The sequence below is a fragment of the Acomys russatus genome, chromosome 15, assembly GCF_903995435.1.
Source record: "Acomys russatus chromosome 15, mAcoRus1.1, whole genome shotgun sequence".
Lineage (NCBI taxonomy): Eukaryota > Metazoa > Chordata > Mammalia > Rodentia > Muridae > Acomys > Acomys russatus.
This window is the reverse complement of record NC_067151.1, coordinates 65,815,967-65,839,376: the sequence shown is the minus strand read 5'-3', so window position 1 is coordinate 65,839,376 and position 23,410 is coordinate 65,815,967. Positions and strand designations below refer to the sequence as shown.

At 51.6% G+C, this 23,410-nt stretch overlaps 3 protein-coding genes across 3 annotated transcripts; 1 reads left to right on the top strand and 2 right to left on the bottom strand.

Moving 5' to 3' along the window:
• Nucleotides 1–443: 443 nt before the first annotated feature.
• Nucleotides 444–4,745, top strand: Scnm1 (sodium channel modifier 1). Its single transcript, XM_051156881.1, has 7 exons — nucleotides 444–750; nucleotides 960–1,030; nucleotides 1,772–1,860; nucleotides 2,164–2,258; nucleotides 2,363–2,451; nucleotides 4,092–4,286; nucleotides 4,557–4,745. The coding sequence occupies exons 1-7, from the start codon at nucleotides 700–702 to the stop codon at nucleotides 4,657–4,659; spliced, it is 693 nt and encodes a 230-aa protein (XP_051012838.1). The 5' UTR covers nucleotides 444–699; the 3' UTR covers nucleotides 4,660–4,745.
• Nucleotides 4,746–5,271: 526 nt separating this feature from the next.
• Nucleotides 5,272–10,332, bottom strand: Tmod4 (tropomodulin 4). The gene is made up of 10 exons (XM_051157690.1): nucleotides 10,165–10,332; nucleotides 9,088–9,250; nucleotides 8,649–8,805; nucleotides 8,077–8,193; nucleotides 7,403–7,492; nucleotides 7,133–7,263; nucleotides 6,742–6,849; nucleotides 5,959–6,102; nucleotides 5,695–5,839; nucleotides 5,272–5,331 (listed from the first exon to the last, which is right to left on the bottom strand). Exons 2-10 carry the CDS (start codon nucleotides 9,208–9,210, stop codon nucleotides 5,309–5,311), a joined length of 1,038 nt encoding a protein of 345 aa, XP_051013647.1. The 5' UTR covers nucleotides 9,211–9,250; nucleotides 10,165–10,332; the 3' UTR covers nucleotides 5,272–5,308.
• A 2,073-nt stretch (nucleotides 10,333–12,405) lies between these two features.
• On the bottom strand, nucleotides 12,406–22,647 carry Vps72 (vacuolar protein sorting 72 homolog). Its single transcript, XM_051157689.1, has 6 exons — nucleotides 22,474–22,647; nucleotides 16,336–16,488; nucleotides 15,905–16,019; nucleotides 14,458–14,634; nucleotides 13,454–13,598; nucleotides 12,406–12,885 (listed from the first exon to the last, which is right to left on the bottom strand). The coding sequence occupies exons 1-6, from the start codon at nucleotides 22,588–22,590 to the stop codon at nucleotides 12,486–12,488; spliced, it is 1,107 nt and encodes a 368-aa protein (XP_051013646.1). The 5' UTR covers nucleotides 22,591–22,647; the 3' UTR covers nucleotides 12,406–12,485.
• Nucleotides 22,648–23,410: the final 763 nt, after the last annotated feature.

Sequence of the window (23,410 nt, the reverse complement as noted above, 5' to 3'; positions counted from 1 at the left end):
ACGGTTCCATTTCTCCCTCCTCAAGCCCTTTACCCACAAACGCCTTGCCCGAGCTGTGACTTTCGACGCCCCCTCCCCAACTCCTCGCAAGCCTGATCTCTGACCTTTGAGCCCTGGACACCCTCATCAACACTCTCCCCTCGGTGTGTCCCCCCCGACCTCCAGCAGCCGGGGCGCCGGGAGCCCCCACATTCTCTCTGTTCCAAGTCAGGGCCACCACCCAGGTAGGTTGTGGCTGAGGAGGGTGAGCCTGAGGGCTGCCGGAGTTTGCAGCGTACTGTCCACCGCGATCCCCGAAGCCTCGCTCCACATCAGGAGGGTCCCACTCTGAAACGCCAGCTCCTCGTACTGGATCTTAGACCCCTGAACACCTGGATCCTTCGAGATGCGAGGGCCTGAGTCCAGGTGAGCGGTAAGCTCGTTGAAAAAATAAAAATAAAAAAAAAAGTAACCAGAAGACTTCATTTCCCAAAAGGCACAGCGTCCTCAGTGCATCATAGGAAATGCAGGCCCTACTCAGGGCGCTGGAGGCGGGCCTTCCGGCTCGCGCGGTGCATGCGTGGAAACTCGTCTTCGGAAGTACTCAATCCGAAAGAAACCGGAAGCAGGGAAAGCGATAGCGTACTCTTCCTACGGTGGCCTAAAGGAGCGGCGAAGTCGCCGTAGGAGAATTTACCATTTCTGGGTCTCACAGTTGCGATGTCTTTCAAGAGGGAAGGGGACGACTGGAGTCAGCTCAATGTGCTCAAAGTAAGCCCTATGAGAGTCTGACCAGCGTCAGCCGCCCTGTTGCTTTGTTTTGTTGCTGGGCGACACCTGGGGGCGGGACTTAGGGGGCCAGAACTGAGTGAGGACCCCTTCTTCTGCCCTATGATCTGTATGGCTCCGTGGCGTTTGACTCCCTATGCATATTATTTCCCTTGCATCCGTCCCTCTTACTCATTTCTCCTGTCCTGCAGAAACGAAGAGTTGGGGACTTGCTGGCTAGTTACATCCCGGAGGATGAGGCGCTGATGCTGCGGGATGGACGGTGAGAGCGAAGAGTGGATCAAGCCTGGGGGTTCAGAGGCTCAACAAACTTATGTTACTAAGAACATCAAGAGTGTAATAAGCCGGGTGGTGGTTGTTCACGCCTTTAATCCCAGCCCTCGGGAGGCAGAGGCAGGCGGATCACTGTGAGTTCGAGGCCAGCCTGGTCTACAAAGTGAGTCCAGGATGGCCAAGGCTACACAGAGAAACCCTGTCTCGAAAAACCAAAAAAAAAAAAAAAAAAAAGAGTGTAATAAGCCGGGTGGTGGTTGCTCACGCCTTTAATCCCAGCCCTTGGGAGGCAGAGGCAGGCGGATTGTTGTGAGTTCGAGGCCAGCCTGGTCTACAGAGTGAGTCCAGGACAGCCAAGGCTACACAGAGAAACCCTGTCTCGAAAACAAACAAACAACACACACACAAAAGTACAATAGGATCCTTGGCGGGAAGTGAACATTAAAAGGAGATGGAGATCGGGAGAGGTGGGAGTTGGCGGGGTGCTATGACGCCACGAATATTGCAGGCTCTAACGCACACACTGGTTTATCATTACCACGTACGTTTTTGTTTGTTTGTTTTTCGAGACAAAGTTTCTCTGTGTAGCTCTGGCTGTCCTGGTACTCACTTTGTAGACCAGGCTGGCTTTAAACTAACAGAGACCCACCTGCCTCTGCCTCCCGACTGCTGGGATTATAGGCGCAGGTGCCACGACACCCGGCTGTCATTCCTTTTCTTGTTCCCCTAGTTTTGCTTGTGCCATCTGCCCCCATCGACCAGTACTGGACACCCTGGCCATGCTGACTGCCCACCGTGCAGGCAAGAAACATCTGGCTAGTAAGTGAAGGAGAAGGTGGGAGGGGAGAAAATACTCGTGAAGTTTTGGCAAGCCACCGGCATTGTGTTTTCATTCCCTTTGCTTTTTTTTTTTTTTTTTTTTTTTAATTTATTTGTTTATTATGTATACAGTGCTCTGCTTGCATGTACACCCACAGGCCAGAAGAGGGCATCAGATCACATTATAGATGGTTGTGAGCCACCATGTGGTTGCTGGGAATTGAACTCAGGACCTCTGGAAGGGCAGGCGGCGCTCCTAACCACTGAGCCATCTCTCCAGCCCCCCTTTGCTTTTCTTCTGAGGTCTGAAGCTGTTCTATGGCAAAAAGCAGTCGGGCAAGGGAGCAGAGCAAAATCCAAAACCGCAGACTGAGCCGAAGACGGAAAGCAGAGCTGAGGTGAGAGCAGGTCAGATGTTGTTCAGACAGGGCTGAACTGCACAGAAGACTTGAAGGGACTTTTGCTCCTCACAGCTCTGACTCTCTCTTCCCTCCATAACCAGGCTCCTTTGCTAACCCAGACCCGACTAATCACCCAGAGTGCTCTACACAGAGCTCCCCACTATAACAGCTGCTGCCGGAAGAAGAACAGGTCTGTGGAGTGGGAAAGCCCGCAGTGGGAGAGGGAGGAGGAGCTTGAAGGCTCGAGAGTTACTGACTTCCAGATCATATTCTGAGAAATACTGATCTGTGGAGATGTTGTTTTTAAAAAAATGGTTTATGATTTTAAATTACATTTTAGGAAGTGGAGAATTGCAGCATTGTAATCCTATTTAAGAATAGTAACGTTGGGGCTAGAGAGATGGCTCAGAGGTTAAGAGCACTGTCTGCTGTTGTGAGTTTGAGGCTAGCCTGGTCTACAGATTCTAAGACAGCCAGGGATACACAGAGAAACCCTGTCTGAGGGGAAAAAAAAATGTGATGGGGCAGGGATAGTAATGTTAGCTAGGCTTGGTGGTACACTTGTTTTGTTTATTTGTTGTTGGGACAGGGTCTCTTTTTGTAGCCCTGTAGGTCCTGGAACCTTGCTATTTAGACCAGGATAGCCTCAGTCACAGAGATCCACCTGCCTCTGCCCCTCAGGTGCTGGGATTAAAGGCGTGCGTCACCATGCCTAGCTGGAAAACCTTAAGACAAAAGCTTAGAAAGATTAAGCTAGTTACCCTCAAATTCCTTTTTTTTTTTTTTTCTTGTTTATGTATTTATTTATACATTGGTATTTTGCCTGCATATATGTCTGTGTGAGGGTGTCAGATACCCTGGAGGTGGAGTCACAGACAGGTGTGAGCCCCCGTGTGGTTAATGGGTATTGAACCAGGTCCTCTGGAAGAGCAGCCAGTATTCTTAAACTCTGGGCCATCTCCCCAGCCCCAGCTTTTCTCAAATTCCTAATTTCAAGATCTTTCATATGTAGAATACTTAAGATCTTAAGTAACTAGAACCAGGTCATGGTGGCGCACACCTTTAATCCCAGCACTCAGGAGACAGAGACAGGCTGATCTCTGTGAGGTTGAGACCAGCCTGGTCTACAGAGTGAGTTCCAGGTCAGCCAAAACAACACACAGAGACTCTGCCTTGTTTGTTTGTCTATTTTTTCCAGACAGAGTTTCTTTTCTTTTCTTTCTTTCTTTTTTTTTTTTTAAGAGATTTATTTATTTATTATGCATACAGTGTTCTGCCTCCACAGAAGAGGGTACCATGTGGTTGCTGGAGATTGAACTCAGGATCTCTGGAAGAACAGCCAGTGCTCTTAACCTCTGAGCCATCTCTCCAGCCCTCCAGACAGGGTTAGGAGTTCTGGGCCTGCTTTGTAGACCAGGCTGGCCTCGAACTCACAGCGATCCACTTGCCTCTGCCTCCCAAATGCTGTGATTACAGGCGTGCACCACCATGCCGGGCAAGAAACCCTGTCTTGAAAAAAGAAAAAAAGAAGCCAGGCGTGGTGGCGCACACTTTTAATCCCAGCACTCGGGAGGCAGAGGCAGGCGGATCGCTGTGAGTTCGAGGCCAGCCTGGTCTACAAAGTGAGTCCAAGATGGCCAAGGCTACACAGAGAAACCCTGTCTCGAAAAACAAAAAAAAAAAAAAAAAAAAAAGAAAGAAAGAAAGAAAAGAAAAAAGAAAAAAAAATCTTGAGCTCAGTTCTGGCACCACTGCGTTCTGGGCTCGGGAGGCGGCGGGACGCCACCCCTTCCCTCTGCTGCGTTTTACCGCCTCTTGTTCTCTGTCCAGACCAGAAGCCCCGGCTCCCTCTGTCCCCGCTTCTCCTTTGCCAGCAGCAGAGGTCGGACTCCAGAGTTCAGCGACAAGTAGGGAACCCAAACCTAGGGCAGGATCGCGTGCCAAAGAGTCGGCGGCTCCCCTGGCTTCTGCACCCCTGAGCCCCACAAAACGACGGGCCCTGAACCATTACCTCACCCTCCGCAGGTGAGTCTGTGGGTCTGCTCCTCGGCTTCCTTCTTTTCTCCCCTGACCTGCCTTTTTTCAAGCCAACTCAACTGCTTTTTTCTTATCACCAGTTACTTTTTAAAAATTATATTCGCCTATTTATTTATATAGGGGCATGCTTATGTCAGCCAGAGGGCAGCTTCTAGGACCTGGATCTTTCTACGCTGTGGGTTCCTAGGATGGGATCGGCACCATGAACCTTTTTCATAAAGCATCCTTAAGCGGCTGTCTTTCCTCTCATGTTTCCAGCTCTGGATGGGTCCCAGATGGGCGAGGCCGATGGATAAAAGATGAAAATGTTGAGTTTGACTCTGATGAGGAAGAACCCCCCGATCTCCCCTCGGATGACTAACCCCTTTCCTTGTTTGTTCCACAAATAAACCTACAGTGGGGTCCTGGGAGCACACTGGCCCTCGAGTCACGTTTCTTGTTCAATTTCAGGATTTCAAACCTGCTCATCCTCAGGCCGGGGCCCCCCCTTTCCCACAATGCACATGGCTCCCATACTTCTGACCCCTCCCCCACTTTTCCCCAGCGTCTCGCCAAGCGTCAGCTGCATTCTGCCCGGTGCCCTATTAATAAGTCTGTGAGAAAGAGGTCGCTGCCTTTCGTGTGGTCTGACTCCTTCCCTGCCACCACGCTAAATTCCCTTCAGATCACACGTCGACTGTGGGTAGGCACTGAGGGGCTCCGGCCACCTCTGTCTGCAGAGAGGACTGAGGCCAAGTACCCTGTGGAGAGACTAAAGACTTTGGCAGATTTATGGGGAGCACAAGGGGCAGCTCCCCTCCTCCTGTAACCTGAAGCTCCCGGCCTAGAGTATAAATAATCCGTGAAGAACTGGCAGCGCCGTGGAGGGGCAGCGCCAAGATTCCCACCCCAGACCCGGGAAGGAGACAGGCGGCATGAACAAAAGGCATTTTATTTACAGGAAAGGGGAGAGAGATGAGGGCTCCTGTGTCCAGGGCTCTTGTTGGGAAAAGGGAAAGGGAAGGGTGAGGCTATCTCTTCTTCTGCTGCCGACCTGTAAAGGGAGAGTAGTAAACAGTTCCGTCTCTTGTTTGGACAAGGCCTGTTTCTCTTCTTCCTTTTCTTTAGGCAGACGCATAAGGGCCTCTGCCTCCGCCTTGTGCCGCCTGATGGGCCTGTTCCATGTTAACAAAGCAAAGTCTGGAACACGCCCCTGAGAGTCAAAGGGCCGCGCCTCTGCAGGTTCTCAGCAGGCTGGCTGCCCACCTCGCTGTGGCTGTGTCAGGGAGAAGGGCTTTCTGTCTGTTTCTCTGCCCACTCAGCTCCCCGTGGGTGCTGGCCGCCCCTGACGTCGGCCTGGAGGGCCTGCGCTGCCTCGGCCCCTGCCCTCCTCCGCACGCGGGTCAGAGTTACTCACGCAGCTCATTGTTCCGGGTCATGGCCTGGGCCGCCCGAGCCCGTGGTCCTTGTTGTGTGAAGTGGTACCCGAAACGGACAATAGAGGGACACTGCTCCAGCACGGTGGCCATCTCCATCTCCACCGCATCCCCAGGCCACTGGCGCTGAGGGGGAAGGGGTGAAGCCATCATATATGTGTGGCGGGTCACCGGGTCACCGCCCCAGCCCTGGGCCTCTGAGCCCTGCGTTGGCTCCGCTCACTCAGACAGCGGCCAGCGCTGACCTGGTTGTCCACACGGAGCTCGGTGAGGGTGGCGTTTTCCCGGACCGCCTTAAGCACAGCCATGAGGCCTGCGCTGCTGATGAAGTTGGATTCGATGTTCAGGCTCTGGAGACTGCGGTTGTCACGCAGCATGTCGGCCACCGCCTGTGAGGGAGGGACGCGTTAGCCTTCGGGCCAGTTACAGAACAGGTGCTGGGAGACAGCCGGAGGGAAGCAGCACTTTGAGGTGACTTGAACTGTTAGGCAGGACGCACCAGGATTGGGGAGTTGGTAAAAGCATGGAGATTAAGTTGCTGGTGGGAGTCATAGCAAGTTCCAGGGCAGCCGGGGGTAGGTGTGGAGAGGGACCCTGCCTCAAACACAACTGAGGAGGAGGAGGAGGAGGAGGAAGAAGAAGAAGAAGAAGAAAAAGAAGAAGAAGAAGAAGCCGCCAGGCAGTGGTGGTGCACGCCTTTAATCCCAGCACTCGGGAGGCAGAGGCAGGTGGATCGCTGTGAGTTTGAGGCCAGCCTGGTCTACAAAGTGAGGCCAGGACAGTCAAGGCTACACAGAGAAACTCTGTCTTGAACACCCCACCCCCCAAGAAAGTTAGTGGAATTGAGGGTGTTGGAGAAGCTTGTTTTGGAGGGAAAGGACTTTGGGAATAGTGAGCCGGGGTGGTAGGGTAGGGATTTTGAGGGCTCCTATAAGAAAACCCGATGGGAGCAGCACCTCCTAGTGTGACCCCTAAAGGTGGCCCTTGCCAGGGGATGGGAAGAGGGCAGGGATGCCAGCTGGCCTTACGTTGGCGATGGGGTCCCCACTCTTTGTGGCCACCAGACTGAAGCTCCGGACATAGGTGTTAGTCTTCATCGCTTCACACAGTTCACTCAGCACAGGTATCGGGATGTCCTGGGGGGGGGGGAGTGCGGGGGATGGCGGGCGAGGGGCCTCAGTATCGGGGCTGTGGGGATGGCTGGGCTGAGGGGCCTCAGCATCAGGGGCTGTGGGGATGGCGGGCTGAGGGGCCTCAGCATCGGGGCTGTGGGGATGGCGGGCTGAGGGGCCTCAGCATCGGGGCTGTGGGGATGGCGGGCTGAGGGGCCTCAGCATCGGGGGCTGTGGGGATGGCGGGCTGAGGGGCCTCAGCACTGGCAGTTATTCCTGTTACTATCTGGGGAAGGCAGCCAAATACCTGTATATTATTGAGGTTCACCTCCTCCAGCTCTTTGTCATTGCTTTGCACTCTCTTTAGCATCTCCTCAATGTTTGTGGGGTTTGGGGGTTCATCCGGTACCGGCTTGTACTTGTCAGGCTGCACCACACCTGGGGGTATAAGAGCAGAAAGGGAGCCCCAGCATCCCTCCGTCACACCTCCCCGCGGGCCCTCCAGACCTTCACGGCCTTGTCTCACACGTGCAACCTCGGCGGGGCGGGGGCGGTCAGGGTTCCCCAGCGCACTCACTGCTGATGCCTTCCGTGTTGCAGATCTCTCCGCTGCAAATGGCATCATAGTATTGCTTGTTGCTCATTAACGTGTACATGCCCAGGATCGCTGGTGAGGGTAAGCAGAGGTGCACAGCAGGTAAGGTGCCCGCCCGCCCAGCCCTGCCTCCCGCCTCCCGCTGCTGAAGCCGGTCTAGATCTTGCAGAGTTTCTCACCCTCCCTCGGTCATAAACCTGCTGTGGCAGTGATTTCTAAAACACGAGAGGCCTCAGAAGGCCCTTCAGGAGCCACGGGGGGGTGAGGACTACCGGCAGACAGGATCCTCTGCCAGTGTCCGCCAGAGCAGCTCCGCTCTCATCCCCCTCACAGTCCCTGTAAGGCTGCTCTTGAGATGTTAACTTACTAAATTAAAAAAAAAAAAAAAAATTAAGCCAGGTGTGGTGGCGCACCCCTTTAATCCCAGCACTCGGGAGGCAGAGGCAGGCAGATCTCTGTAAGTTCGAGGCCAGCCTGGTCTACAAAGTGTGCTCCAGAGCCAGGGCTACACACGGAATCCTGCGGCGGGGGTAGGTGGGGGGTTGGGAGGCGGGAGAGTGGGAGTGGGAGCACTACCTGAGGCTCAGGCCTGTGCTTCTAGTTAAGATAAGGACACCACAAGCTCCGTCCTTCCTCAGCTCCCTGCAGCCACCCACCTGCTATGTCACACATTTCAGCATCTGTGGCATGGGACAGCGCCTCCTCCAGCTCAGGCTCCAGAGTGATCTGTTCCTGTGCTGGAATTTCTCTCTTGGGCTGAATGTAGGGTTTTCCTGATAGAGAGATGAAGGACAGTTCAGGTAGAGGTAACTTCTTCCAGGATGGTGACCTCATCTTCTGTTCCCTTCTCCATGTGGGGTCAGACTAGATCACCAGTGGACACCAGAAAGCCTGAATTCTCCAGAAGCACTGGACTCTTCCAGTCCTCTCCTCTCCTAAGAATTGAAGAGTACAGGCTGGTGTGGTAGCGCATGTCCGTAACCTCAGCATTTAGCAAGCTCAGGTAGTAGGAGTGCTAGCTCAGGGCCAGCCTGGGCTACACAATGAGCTCCTATCTCAAATATTAAAAAAACAAAACAAAAAAACAACTGAAGAGACTAAGTTAGCAGGCAGCTGTCCTGGGCCTGAGCCCTGACCAATAGCTGCTGGAAGCGGTGAGGGACGCTAACAGGGAGATGCCTCAGACAGCCACCGTGTTCCTCGGAGCACAGATGTTAGGGTGCCATACCCTTCTTTTCGCCAGTGAAGGGCACCAAGTCATCACGCTCTTTGACTTCTAGCGCCTGTTGCTCCAGGTATTGCAATAGGGCATCTCTGTCTAGCGGCCCTGTCGGACTCTTCTTCGTCTGGTCACGCTGTCTCAGTCCGGCTGGCAGGAGCATATTCTTAGGGATGAGTTTTGGGGGAACAAATCAGGACTCTCCAGACATTTTTTCCCTTGGCTGTTGATAGTATTATTCTTAGGTACCCAGCACCCTCTCCTTCCCACATGTGCGGGGATGCCCTGACCCCTGACCCCTGCCTCAGGCCCTGGTCACAGCCACCAAGTACGCACTCCTTCCCACATGTGCAGGGACGCCCTGACCCCTACCTCAGGCCCTGGTCGCAGCCACCAAGTACCCACTCCTTCCCACATGTGCAGGGACGCCCTAACCCCTGACTTCTACCTCAGGGTCCATTTCTTGTAGCTCGCCGTCCAGCTGTTCTAGCTCTTCGGGGCTCAGGGACCGTAGGATCTCATCTTCATCTATGTCTCTGTATTTCTCCAGTTCCTTCTGATATGATGACATGGTGGCCCCTCCCCCCACCCCGCTGTGTGACACTCACAGCCTGGGGGACACAGGAAAAGTTGTTGGACATGGACACTGAGGACACAAAAAGTCCAGCCATAGCTAGAACACAGACCTAGCGCCTACCAGGGATGGGAACATCAGATATGTCACTGTGACAATTAGTTTCCCTCCGGTTCGGTTCCTGCCCTTGCCGGCCAGTCTACATGGGGACTCTGCTCCAAGCTGGGTCTGTCTGTCCACAACGGTGTGACAGAGAAATGCTGGCAGCATCCACCCCTACAACCCTACCCGGCAGTGTCTCTTGCTCTAACACAGCTGCTGAAGGTCCTGTCAGCACAGCTGGCTCTGTGCCCAGTTCCTACCAAAAGGTGGGAGGGGGTGGCAGAGAGCTTCGTGGCCTCCCTCCTCCCCTCCCCGTCACCCAGGCCGTTTTTGAAAGTGGCGAAGCAGGGAAGGCTGGCTGGGTTAGAGCGGTGGCCACCTATGCTGCCCTCATCTTTTCCTTTACTGGAAAGGACCAAGACTTCACTTTCTGCGTTGGCTAAAATTCTGAACCGCAAGGGAAAATAAGGCTTGGAAGCCAGGGCACTTCCAGACTGGGGGAAGGGCAGTATGGCCTCAGAAGGCATTCAGTTCCCATAATCTGTCACCAGAAAGGTGACACTAGAACACTGGGGGGGGGGTAATCTTCTAAATGGGGTAGTGGGATGATTAAACTTGTACAATCTTTTAGTGTGAAAAATGCACTCGAGCCCTAACTACACACCACGCCAAATATGGAAGGTGGTTCTGAACGTGAGACAACATAAGCTGTACAGGGTGGAGACAGGGAAGTGACAGAAACACACATGGAGTGACAGCGGCACAGACACACCAGCTCACTTCCCCCAGGGCCACTCTACCCATCTCCCACCAGTCTCTGGCCCCTAGGACCCCTCCTTTCCAACCTACCAGTCCTAATGGCCACCTCTCACTTCCCCTTGTCAGTTGGTTCGTCTGTTGTACTGGGGCACTGTCCGGTCAGCAGGAGGAGCCTGGTGCCGGGGGAGAGTGGGGGAACAGTGAGCTCAGCATTTTATTATTTTAGCTCTGGCCAGGTGGGGAGTGGTGGGAGATCACATATACACAGACCCCATACCTTGCCCAGCCCTGAGAGCCCCTAGTGGCCAGTATCAGCCATGACACCTCCTCTACTCCAGTGGAGATCAGATGACTACTGCAGGGTACCTGTTCCCTTCAAAGCACTGAATGTACGAGGCCAGGCACAGTACTCTCATCTGCGTTCCTTCAATCGGGGAGGCTGAGGCAGGACTGCTACAAGATAAAGAGCAGCCTGGACTACATGGTGAGCTCAAAGCCAACACGGGAATCATAGCAAAACCTTTTTTAAAAGGGGGAGTAGGCAGCAGGGCTCAGTGGTGCACGCCGTTAATCCTAGCACTCGGGAGGCAGAGGCAGGCAGATAGATGCGAGTTTGAGGCCAGCCTGGTCTACAAAGTGAGTCTAGGACAGCCATGTTACACAGAGAAACCCTGACTCAAAAGACAAAAAACCAAAAAGGGGGAAAGGGTAAGGCAGCTGGGCAGTGGTGGCACACAATGTCTATGAACTTGAGGCCAGCCTGGTCTACAGAGCTAGTTCTAGAACAGCCAAGGCTACAGAGAAACCTTGTCTTGAAAAAAAAAAAAAAAAAGGTGGGTGGGTGGGCTGAGGAGCTAGTTATGTCAGGTGTCTAGGAGTGTTTGCTGTGCAATTGTAAAGACTAGAGTTAAATTCCAGCACCCACATAACTGGTCATCTGGCACATGTCTGTAACCTCAGCTCCAGTGGCTGGCAAAGACAGTATTACTGGCGGCTTGCTGGCTTCTGATAGCCTAGAAAACATGAGCCCAGGTTCAGAAAGAGAGCCTGCCTCAAAGGAATAGGTAGACTTACAGAAGACACTGGCTGGCCTCTGCATATGCCTACTACCCGACACATGCACGAATAGACACACACACTCTCTCTCACTCTCTAAGGTAAGCATTTTGTTTTGGTACTTAACTTTAGTTGAAAGACTAAATATGGATAACCTAGGTAAATATAATAAAAGTATATAATAGACTTGAATAAAGGCATCTTTATGAAGTCCATACTTGGTGACTACATGCTATTTAAAAAGGACCAAGCAGGTCAGGTGTGGTGGTGCACGCCTTTAATCCCAGCACTTGGGAGGCAGAGACAGGCAGATCTCTCTGAACTTGAGGCCAGCCTGGTCTACAAAGAGTTCCAGGACAGCCAGAACTATTACACAGAGAAACCCTGTCTTGAAAAACCAAAATGATAAAAAATAAAAATAGGACAAAGCAGCTAACGGTGGTTCACACCTCTAGGCCTAGCACATGGAAGGTTGAGATGGAAGGATTGCTTGAGCCCAGGAGTCTGAAGTTTGGGACAAATCATAGCCTGTACAACTTAGCAAGAACTTGTTTAAATTTTTTTTTCAAGACAGTTTCTCTGTGTAGCCTTAGCTGTCCTGGACTTGCTTTGTAGACCAAGCTTGCCAGAGAACTCACAGCGATCCACTCGCCTCTGCCTCTCTGAGTGCTGAGATTAAAAAGGTGTGTGCCACCATACTGGCTAAAAGTTATTTTTAAAAAGGGAAGCTGGAGAGATGGCTCTGGCTGCTCTTCTAGAGGACCGGGGTTCAATTCCCAGCACCCACATGGCAGCTCAGCGTCTGTAACGTCATCTGAGGGGCTTCGATGCTGTGGTCTAGCCTCTACGTGCACCACGTATGCATATGGTGCTCACGTGCATTCAAGCCAAGCACGCATGCACAGAGAAGGAGGGAGGCTGCTCACAGCTAGTGCTGTCTAACAAGGAAAAGGCCGAGCCTGCCTGTGGCAGCACACTAACCCTAGCACTTGGGAGCAAAGGCAGAGAGAGCGTGCCTGAGGCCAGTCTGGGTTACGTAGAGACCCATCTCAAAAGAGAGAGGAGAAAAGAAGAGGAGACAAAGAGGGAGAAAACAAACAATGGTCATCTTAGTGGTGGACCAGCTGTCCAGCATAAACAAGGCCACGTGTTCAATCTTAGTTAAAATAAAGCCCAAACAAGCCAAATATGCAAATACACTCACACATTCATAAACACATCAGACATAAAGGATTTTTACCATTTTATTAGATTAAAAAAACAAAACAAAACAGAATAAACTAGGGAGGAAATGATGAAAACAACAGAACAGAGATCAGTCAAGGCTGGGTCATGAGAGGAACTTGCCCACCTCTCTACTTGATGACAATTTTCTGACGCAAGGCTCGGGGCCCAGCACCGGGGAGTGGCTCGGGGGGTGGGGGGCCAGGGCCCAGCGCTGAGGCAGCGGGCGGCAGCCCATGGGCCGTAATGTATTTCTTGTATGCCTCACGGATGATCTTGAAGGCTCGAGCAGTGGCATAGGGTATGTCTGTAACAGGGTCCCGGTACAAAGCGGGACGATGGGTCACTGGACAGACCTCCCGTATGGGAACCTTTGGGGGTCGCCCCTGGGGGAACCACTCTTCAAATGTCGCATCGTCACTGAATGTGATAAAGGTCCGTGAGCAGTAAGCAGGGGCGACGGCAGGGGTGATGGCAGGCCCAGGCCCGGCGCGTGCAGTCAACGCAGAGGACGCAGGCGCAGGGTCAAGTCTGTGGGTGAAGAGGAGCAGGCAGGACACAGGAAGAAGAGGTTAGGCTGGGGTTGGGGATCCTCAGCGTTTAAGAGGCTCAGGGAAGATGTCTCCCTTGAATTTCAGGCCGCTGGAGAGAGACAGCGAGTACCTGTTTCAACAACAAAGAGCTGGCACGGGTGGGGCTGGGAAGAGAAAGATGGCTGCTCTCTGGGAGGACATGGGTTTGAGTCCTAGCACCCAGACAGCGCTCACAACCACCTGGAACTCCACTTCTAGTGAACCCGTCACCCTCTTTTGGTCTCAATGGACACCAGGCTAGAAGTACATGCAGGCAAAACACTGACACACTTTACAAATAATAATAAAACAAAATAGAAATGTGGGCGCAGCGATTCACATTTGTGCTCCCAATACCAAGGAAGGAGAGGCAGGTGGATCATGAGTTTTGGACTAGCCTGGGCTACATAATGACTTCCAGGCCAGCCAAAGCTACAGAGACCGGCTCAAGAAAACAAGACCCCAGGAAGGAATCGGCTGAGGTCCGGACTGTGTGCAGCGAAGCCAGGGGCACGGGAGTCACTCACCCTTCCACGTCCACATTCTCCTCCTTGGGCGCAGGCTCCCCTACGAGGGGCACGGCCAGCGAGTGATAGGTGACGACTGGCCCCGGGCACTTGCGCTTCTTGTGAACCTGCTTCTTCTTGTCAGCCTCCAGCCTCTCATAGGTCTCTTCAGATCAAAGCGACAAACGACAGAGGCTCAGTTTCCCTTTCCCCGCACTCTGCCTCTGGCCCAGGAGTTACAGTCATGTATTTATGAGTGTGCGAGTCTGTGTGTGCACAGGACACAGGTGCATGCGTGTGTAGAAGCCGGAGGACAACTTGCTGGAGTCACTTCTCCTGCTGTGTCATGTGGATCACAGGGATCAAACTCAGAGCCACACGGTTGTAGCCAGCTGCCTTCAGCCACCAGCCACCACAGATCCCACTGGGCCCTGTCCTGTGATTTTGTTTGTTTTCATTTCTTTTCTTTTGTTTGTTTTTTTTTCAGACAGGGTTTCTCTGTGTGGCCTTGGCTGTCCTGGACTTGCTTTGTAGACCAGGCTGGCCTCAAACTTACAGAGATCCGCCTGCCTCTGTCTCCTGAGTGCTGGGATTAAAGGTGTGCGAATCTGCTTTTTTTTTATTTTTGGTTTTTCAAGACAGAGTTTCTCTATGCTATCTTGGCTGTCCTGGGCTCACTATGTAGATCAGGCTGGCCCGAAACTCACAGAGATCCACCTGCCTCTGCCTCCCTAGTGCTGGGATTTAAAGGTGCATGCCACGACCGCCTGACTGCTTTAGACACTCTTAACTGCCTGATGCCCTGCTCCCAATGCACGCTCTCATTCCGTCTTTTTGTGTGTGTGTTTTCTTTTTCATTATTTGAGACAGCTCTTCTATGCAGCTCTGGTTGGACAGGAATGAGTTAAACAGACAGGCTGGCTTTCAACTCCCCAGCACTGGACTGTTAAGTGTGAACTTTCCCATTTCCTCACTTCTCTCAAGCACCTCAGTGCCTCCCCCTACTTTCCCCAAACCAGACTGACCGAGTGAACGTAAGTTGAGCTCCTCAGTGATCTTGGCCTCCCTGAGCAGCTCTTCCTGGGTTAGTGGCCGCTCACAGTGGGGACCCTTTCGCCTCCGGGACTGTCCTTGCCTCTCTTGAACCCGAAGGAATGTTTGTCGTGTGTGCTCAGCCGTGGACTGACGCATGGACTTCCGACCTGCCAAGAGTGGACGGGTAAGAAGCCTTTGAATTAATTTCTATTTTATTTTCTTCTTCTTCTTTTAAATCATGGGCTCTGCAGGACAGCCAAGGCTCTACAGAGAAACCTGTCTCGGAAAAAAAAAATAAATCATAGGCTCTGACTATGTAGCTCTGACTGTTCTAGAACTCACCCTGTAGACCAGTCTGACCTTGAACTCAGAGATTCAGCTGCCGCTGCCTCTGCCTCTGGAGCGCTGGGATTAAAGGCCTGTGCCACCACACCTGGCTCATTTCTAGTTTCTTTTCTTTTTCTTTTTTAAGGGGTGGGGGCTCAAGACAAAGTTTCTCTGTGTAGCTCTTGAAACTTTTTCTGTGGACCAGGCTGATCTTGAACTCTGTCTCCTGAGTACTGGGACTATAGGGGTGTGCCATCTTGCCTGGGTTGGGCCAGGAGTATTTCCTTCCTTCCTTCCTTCCTTCCTTTTAAAGATTTATTTATTATGTATACAGTGCTCTGCCTGCATTATACCTGCAGGCCAGAAGAGGGCACCAGATCTCATTATAGATGGTTGTGAGGCACCATGTGGTTGCTGGGAATTGTATTCAGGAGCTTTGGGAGAGCAGCCAGTGCTCTTAACCCTCCAGCTCTGGCCCAGGTATATTTCTAAGAATAAAGATTTTCCTGGGCTAAAGAGCTAACTCAGTGGTGTTAAAAGTGCTTCTTGAGGGGCTGGAGAGATGGCTTAGAGCTTAAAAGCACTATTTGCTCTTCAGAGGTCCTGAGTTCAATTCCCAGCAACCACACAGTGTCTCATAAACATCTATAATGAGATCTGATGCCCTCTTCTGGCCTGCAGGTGTACATGCAGGCAGAGCACTGTATACATAATAAATACATCTTTAAAAAATAAAAGATTTAAAACCGGGCATGGTGGCACACGCCTTTAATCCCAGCACTTGGGAGGCAGAGGCAGGTGGATTGCTGTGAGTTTGAGGCCAGCCTGGTCTACAAAGTGAGTCTAGGACAGCCAAGCTACACAGAGAAACCTTGTCTCGAAAAACCAAAAAAAAAAAAAAAATAATAATAATAATAATAAAGATTTAAAAGGTGCTTTTCGGGCACTCACGAGCACCAGAGCTCAGGAAAGAAGCCTGTAACTCTAGCTCCTTTGGCCCCTGAATGCACATACACTCAGGCAGACAGGCAGCAGGGTTTCTCTCACATAACAGTTACTGACGTTAGGAAACTACACAGAGAGAACAGTTAATCGTGACATTTAACTTACCGTCAGAACCGTCATCCTGTAGTTCCAGTGGCAGCAGTGTCTTCTCCTCTCTGGTCTTCTGAGAGCTACTTGCTGGGGTGCTGACCTTTCGGGGCCTCAAGCTCTTTAGTGGCTCCTGGGGACAAATTAGAAAAAGTCACCAGAAAACAAGAGAGATAAGGGTGAAGGTGAGGATTTTATCAGAAAACTAACCCAGTAAGAGTAGGAGAAACACGTTAAGATCGTCAGACCAAGTGTAGTAGTGCATGCCTTTAATGCCAGCAGCTGGGAGGCAGAGGCAGGCGGGACTCCTGGAGTTTGAGGCCAGCCTGCTCTACACAGCAAGATCTAGTTTCAAAAACAAACAACTCCCCCCCAAAACAAAAAACCAAAACCCCACCCCACCCCACAAGGGGAAAAAAAAAGTCCAAGGAAACCAGGGCCCTTTGTACCTTATAGGCTTTGGTGACGACTCTGCGCTTCCTCCTTGGCTCCTCGGCTTCTCCATCGCTGGATGGCTCGTCTCCTTCATCAATGTCGAAGTCAGAGTCCACCTCGTCCTCTGTGTCAGACTGGTCCCCTTGGTACTCATCATCTCCAGATTCCTGCAGACACACAGCGGTGAGGACCACTGGCCATGGCACTGCTAATGTTTCTTGAGGAGGAAGTGGACTTATTCACTCCCCACAGACAAAGCCTTTCCAGGACCACTGCCTTCCAGTGTTCCTGACCTCTGACCTCGGTCATCCAGAAGCCAAGTGAGTTCCTGGGGACCCACAGCACGTGGCTCGCCCCCCCCACTGCAGGGGACCCACAGCACGTGGCTTGCCCCGTTCACTGCAGGGGGACCCATAGCATGTGGCTTGCCCCCCTCACTGCAGGGGGGACCCACAGCACGTGGCTTGTCCCCCTTACTGCAGGGGACCCACAGCACTTGGCTTGCCCTCCCTCACTGCAGGGGGACCCATAGCATGTGGCTCACCCCCCTCACTGTAGGGGATCCACAGAACGTGGCTCGCCCTCCCTCACTGCAGGGGGACCCACAGCATGTGGCTCACCCCTCTCACTGGAGGGTAGGACATTGTTCTGAAGAAGCTGTAGCTGAGCCACGGGACATGATGAATCGTGACTACAACCCCAGTATGAGGGAGGCCGAGGCTCAAAGAGGACTGCTGTGAGTTTGGGGGAGCTTGGGTTACAGTGAGGCGGGGCTGCTGTGAGTTCGGGGGGGAGCTTGGGTCACAGTGAGGTCAGGGACAGCATGAGCTACAGAGTGAGATTCCAAATAAATAGCTAAGTTATAACAAGGAAATAGAAATAAATTCCTTGGCTGACTGGAGGGTCAGATCAAGCCTGATGAGGCTGGGAAACTCTTTTCTTTAGGATTTTGTTTCTTTATATGTGTGTGTGTGTGTGTGTGTGTGTGCGTGCGCGCGCGTGCGTGCGTGCGCACGCGAGCGTGTAACTGAGTTAAGAGCTGCTGGTAAGTGCTCTATCACTGAGCCGTCGCGCTCTGGTCCCTTGTTTTGTTTTAATAAAAACAGTCCCATTTTGCTCAAGCCCGTCGAACCCTACGCAGCCAAGGATGGCCATGAACTCCTGATCCTCTTGCCCCTGCAGCCCAAATGCTGGGTCACAGGCCAGCCACCAAGCCCAGCCGGGAAACTCTATATATTAAGTGCTGCATTAAAGCAGCAGTGGGCGCTGGGTGTGGTGGCGCCCACCTTTATTCCCAGCACTCAGGAGGCAGATCTTTGTGAGTTCGAGGCCAGCCTGGTCTAGAGTCTAGCACACGTGCTTTCTCTTCTATCAGCCACTGATGGATTAACTGTGTACACATGCTGCCAAAGCAAACGAATAACAAACGGCTGAAACTCCAAGCCAGCCAGAGTTCAATCCCACACAGATGATCACCGTTTTTCCTAACTAATGTTTGTGAAACAGACTCAGAACACACTGACTCCCTCAGCTCTACTGTGGAATTAAACCACATCCGCAGAGGGCGGCACATCATGTTCCGCAAGGCCACTGCCCTACCTTAGTGTTCTCACTGCACTATGATTTGCTGTCGTAGCACTAAGCTCTTTTCTAGTTCTTTGTTTTTGTTTGGTTTTTTGAGACAGGGTTTCTCTGTGTGGCCTTGGCTGTCCAAGACTCACTTTGTAGACCAGGCTGGCCTCGAACTCACAGAGATCCACTCGCCTCATCTCTCTGAATGCTGGGATTAAAGGTGTGTACGACCACTGCCTGGCTCTTTTCCAGTTCTTAACACCCAACAACGGAATGTTCTACATGTACCAAATCTCTGATTACTTTAGTTGTACCTCATAAGTAATGAGAAATTCTCCCTAGAATTTAATGCTAAGTAAGTTTGTCTTTCTTTTATTTTTTATGATTTTTGAGACAGGGTTTCTCTGTGTAGCCCTGGCTGTCCCGGACTTACTTTGTAGACCAGGCTGGCCTCAAACTCAGAGATCCTCCTGCCTCTGCCTCCTAAGTGCTGGGATTAAAAGTGTGCACCACCACACCCGACAAGTTTGTCTTTCTTGAATATCCTGTATACTTCAGTCTTAAAAAAGGACAAATTCAGTTTGGCTGCTAGGAAACCAACGGCTATCAAATGCCATTTCCACTTTAACATAGATTGTTGGCAAAATTACTTTTAATTGTTAAAACAAATCCGTATTTGTATTTATTCTTTGAAAATATCATACCTTGATGCAGTAATTCTGCTCTGCTCATTTTCTACTTTTACTGCTCCTAACTTTCGTTTCTATTGTAAGCCTTCTGAAGTCCTTTTTGGAAGCATGAGGTACACATATTAAATAACGACTCATAAAACGACAGGAATAGGAAAATGAACCTTGGAGGAAGAATGAAAGAGATCTATTTTAAAACTTGTTGATTAAGGCTAAGTACGTAGCAGCTCCTAGTTAGTCATCAAGCCTTTTTTTTTTTTTTTTTTTGGTTTTTCGAGACAAGGTTTCTCTGTGTAGCCTTGGCTGTCCTGGACTCACTTTGTAGACCAGGCTGGCCTCGAACTCACAGCGATCCGCCTGCCTCTGCCTCCCGAGTGCTGGGACTAAAGGCGTGCGCCACCACGCCCGGCAAGTCATGAGGTCTTATCCACTCTTTTTTCACTTTCCTTCAGTCTACTCAACACTGTCCCAAAATCTACCTCCACCCAACCAATCTTTATTTTCAGAGAAAAGCAGAGGTGGAGTCACTCCAGGGCCTGGGTGTCTCCACACACTCTAGCTCACCTTCCCCAGCTGAGCCGTACTTGGCCTCCAGCGCTTCATCCAACCAAGGCCTAGTTTTCATAATTCCCTCAGTTCAAGGGCTACTTCCTTCCCCAGGGCTGACTAACCCTGAACAACTAACCCTTCAAGATGGCTCCATAGGTAAAGGAGCTAACTGTATAAGCCTGACCACACGAGTTTGGTTCCTGGAGCTCCTATGACGGATAGAGAGACTGAACTGCACAGGCACACAAATATAATACAATTTTAAAAACAAAATAGGGGCTGGAGAGATGGCTCAGCAGTTAAGGGCACTGTCTAGTCTTTCAAAGGTCCTGAGTTCAGTTCCCAGCAGCCACATGGTGGCTCACAGCCATCTGTAATGTGACCTGCTGCCCTCATGCATATAAAGCACTGATATACGGTGGCGCACGCCGTTAATCCCAGCACTAGGGAGGCAGAGGCAGGTGGATCGCTGTGAGTTTGAGGCCAGCCTGGTCTACAAAGCGAGTCCAGGACAGCCAAGGCTACACAGAGAAACCCTGTCTCGAAAACGAAAACAACAACAAAAACCAAAACAAACAAAAAAGCACTCATTCACACTAAATAAATCTTAAAACAACAACAAAAAATGTAAGCATCTCACTTGCTACCATAGCATTCTATGCTTCTTTGACTTTAAGTCTTTACCATACCATATCTTAATAGGCTGTGAACCCAGACACTTGCACTGCAGGGGGTGGCTTCCTTTTTTTTTTTTAATTAGATAAAAAAAATTTTTTTTTCGATTTTTGAGGCACGGTTTCTCTGTGTAGCCTTGGCTGTCCTGCACTTGCTTTGTAGACCAGGCTGGCCTCAAACTCACAGCAATCCATCGCCTCTGCTTGCCAAGTGCTGGGATTAAATGTGTGGGCCACCACCTCCCAGCCTGCCCACCTCTTTTTTTTTTTTTTTTTTAAAGTATTATTATGTATATAGTGCTCTCCCTGCATGCACACCTGCAGGCCAGAAGAGGGCATTCAATCACATTATAGATGGTTGTGAGCCACCATGTGGTTGCTGGGAATTGAACTCAGGACCTTTGGAAGAGCAGCCAGTGCTCTTAACCTCGGAGCCATCTCTCCAGCCCAACGGTTTCTTTATTTAAATAACTTTATTTTATGTGCATCGGTGCTTTGTTTGCATGTATGTCGGTGTGAGGGTGACAGATCTCGGATTTAGAGCTGTGACTTGTCATGTGGGTCCTGGGAATTTAACCCAGAGACCTCTAGAAGAGCAGTCAGAGCTCTTAACCGCTGAGCCATCTCTCCAGCCCCAAAGAACAGTTTCTTTCTTTGCTCAATGTTTTTTGAGACAGGGTTTCTCTGTGTAGCCCTGGATGTCCTGGAACTCAAAGATCCACCTGCCTCTGTCTCCCAAGTGCTGGGATTAAAGGCCTGCGCCACTGTTCATGGCCAGTGATCGCCTATTAATAAAGACTAGACAAATGTCACCCCCTGAATATAAAAACAAAACAAATAAACAAACAAAAAAACAACCCTACAGTCACAGACCTTATAAACAGACCAGAAAATGAAAAGTAAAGCAAATTCAATCGCAAACTAAACATTTTGTTTCTATGACGAAAAAAAAAAAAAGAAAGAAAAACCACGGGGATTCTGTTCGGACACTCAATAAAAGATAATCTAAGTACGCGGTGATGAACGCTGAAAAGAGATGTACGCTAATTAAGTTTGTTTCTGGAGCGATTCCTTTTTATAAATACCTCGACAGGAGGACAAGACAACTGCAAAGCCGACTCGCAGACACACGGACACACACACAGGACAGGACAATCGCAAAGCCGACACGCCGACACACGGACATACACACAGGACAGGACAATCGCAAAGCCGACACACAGACACACGGACACACGAACACACACAAAGGACAGGACAATCGCAAAGCCGACACGCGGACACACGGACACACACACAGGACAGGACAATCGCAAAGCCGACACACAGACACACAGACACACGGACACACACACAGGACAGGACAATCGCTAAGCCGACACACAGACACACAGACACACGGACACACACACAGGACAGGACAATCGCAAAGCCGACACACGGACACACACACAGGACAGGACAATCGCAAAGCCGACACGCGGACACACGGACACACGGATACACACACAGGACAGGACAATCGCAAAGCCGACACGCGGACACACAGACACACACACAGGACAGGACAATCGCAAAGCCGACACGCGGACACACACAGGCCAGGACAATCGCAAAGCCGACACACGGACACACACAGGACAGGACAATCGCAAAGCAGGACAGGACAATCGCAAAGCCGACACGCCGACACACAGACACACGGACACACACACAGGACAGGACAATCGCAAAGCCGACACACAGACACACAGACACACACACAGGATAGGACAATCGCAAAGTCGACACGCGGCACACAGACACACACACAGGACAGGACAATCGCAAAGCCGACACACAGACACACGGACACACACACAGGACAGGACAATCGCAAAGCCGACACACGGACACACACTGGACAGGACAATCGCAAAGCCGACACGCGGACACACGGACACACGGATACACACACAGGACAGGACAATCGCAAAGCCGACACGCGGACACACAGACACACACACAGGACAGGACAATCGCAAAGCCGACACGCGGACACACACAGGCCAGGACAATCGCAAAGCCGACACACGGACACACACAGGACAGGACAATCGCAAAGCAGGACAGGACAATCGCAAAGCCGACACGCCGACACACAGACACACGGACACACACACAGGACAGGACAATCGCAAAGCCGACACACAGACACACAGACACACACACAGGATAGGACAATCGCAAAGTCGACACGCGGCACACAGACACACACACAGGACAGGACAATCGCAAAGCCGACACACAGACACACGGACACACACACAGGACAGGACAATCGCAAAGCCGACACACGGACACACACAGGACAGGACAATCGCAAAGCCGACACACAGACACACAGACACACGGACACACACACAGGACAGGACAATCGCAAAGCCCACACACAGACACACGGACACACACAGGACAATAGCAAAGCCGACACACAGACACACAGACACACACACAGGACAGGACAATCGCAAAGCCGACACGCGGACACGCGGACACGCGGACACACAGACACACACACGCGGTCAGGAGCGCGGCTTTCAAAGCGTCTCACTCCCCGCCCCCTTCCTCTTTGTCCCTCTAGACTCCTCCGCTTCCTCCCCCGCCTCTTCCTGGGCCCGGCTCTTGCCTCAGTGAAACCCCCGTAGGTCGTCTGGTAGAACTCATCTTCCTCCTCTGCTTCCAAGAGCCCAGAGAGCCGGTTCCCGGCGGTTTTCCGCGGGGCGCGGCCCCCGGCCAAGCTCATGGCGCCCACAGAGGCTGCGCCGCAACCACAGCCCCTCGCTAGGCTCCGGTTCTCGGAGATCGGCGCTCAACACTGTCACCTGCGTGCGGCCGCCGTTGGCGGAAGTCCGGCATCTACAGGCAAAAGCAGCCGAGCGCCGAGCGGCCCTCGTTCTGGTCGCTAGCCTTCTTCCTGCTCAGCGCTGCTTTGCCTGGTCTTAGGTGGCACCTAGACGCAGTACCAGGGTTCCCCTTCCGCCTCACCCACCTTTTTATGTTTTTTTCCCCCTGGTTTTATTTATTTATTTTTGGTTTTTCGAGACAGGCTTTCTCTGTAACTTGGCTGTCCTACACTCGCTTTGTAGACCAGGCTGGCCTCAAACTCACAGCAATCCTCCTGCCTCTGCCTCCTGAGTGCTGGGATTAAAGGCGTGCGCCACCACGCCCAGCTTTTTTGTTTTGTTTGGGGGGGGGGTTGTTTTTTGTTGTTATTGTTTTGGTTTTTTCTTTTTTTTTTTTTTTTCAGACAGTCTCAATATAAACTTCTGGCTTGCCTGGAACTATCTCTGTAGAGCAGGCTGCCCTGGAACTCATAGAGACCCTCCTGCGTCTGTCTCCCAGTGCTGGAATTAAAGGGGTACACCACCAGGCCTCATAACAAGCTCCTTCACCCTCCCCACCCCCACTTTGTTTTTGTTTTATTCTGCTAATAGGAGCCTTTCTAAAAATCCTGACCTCTTCACTCCCCTCCTCTGAAACTCCAGTGGCAGCGAGGCCTATACTCCCAGCAGCTACGGGCATGAGAATCACGGGCTCAAGACCTGACTAGGCAGTGGAATAGA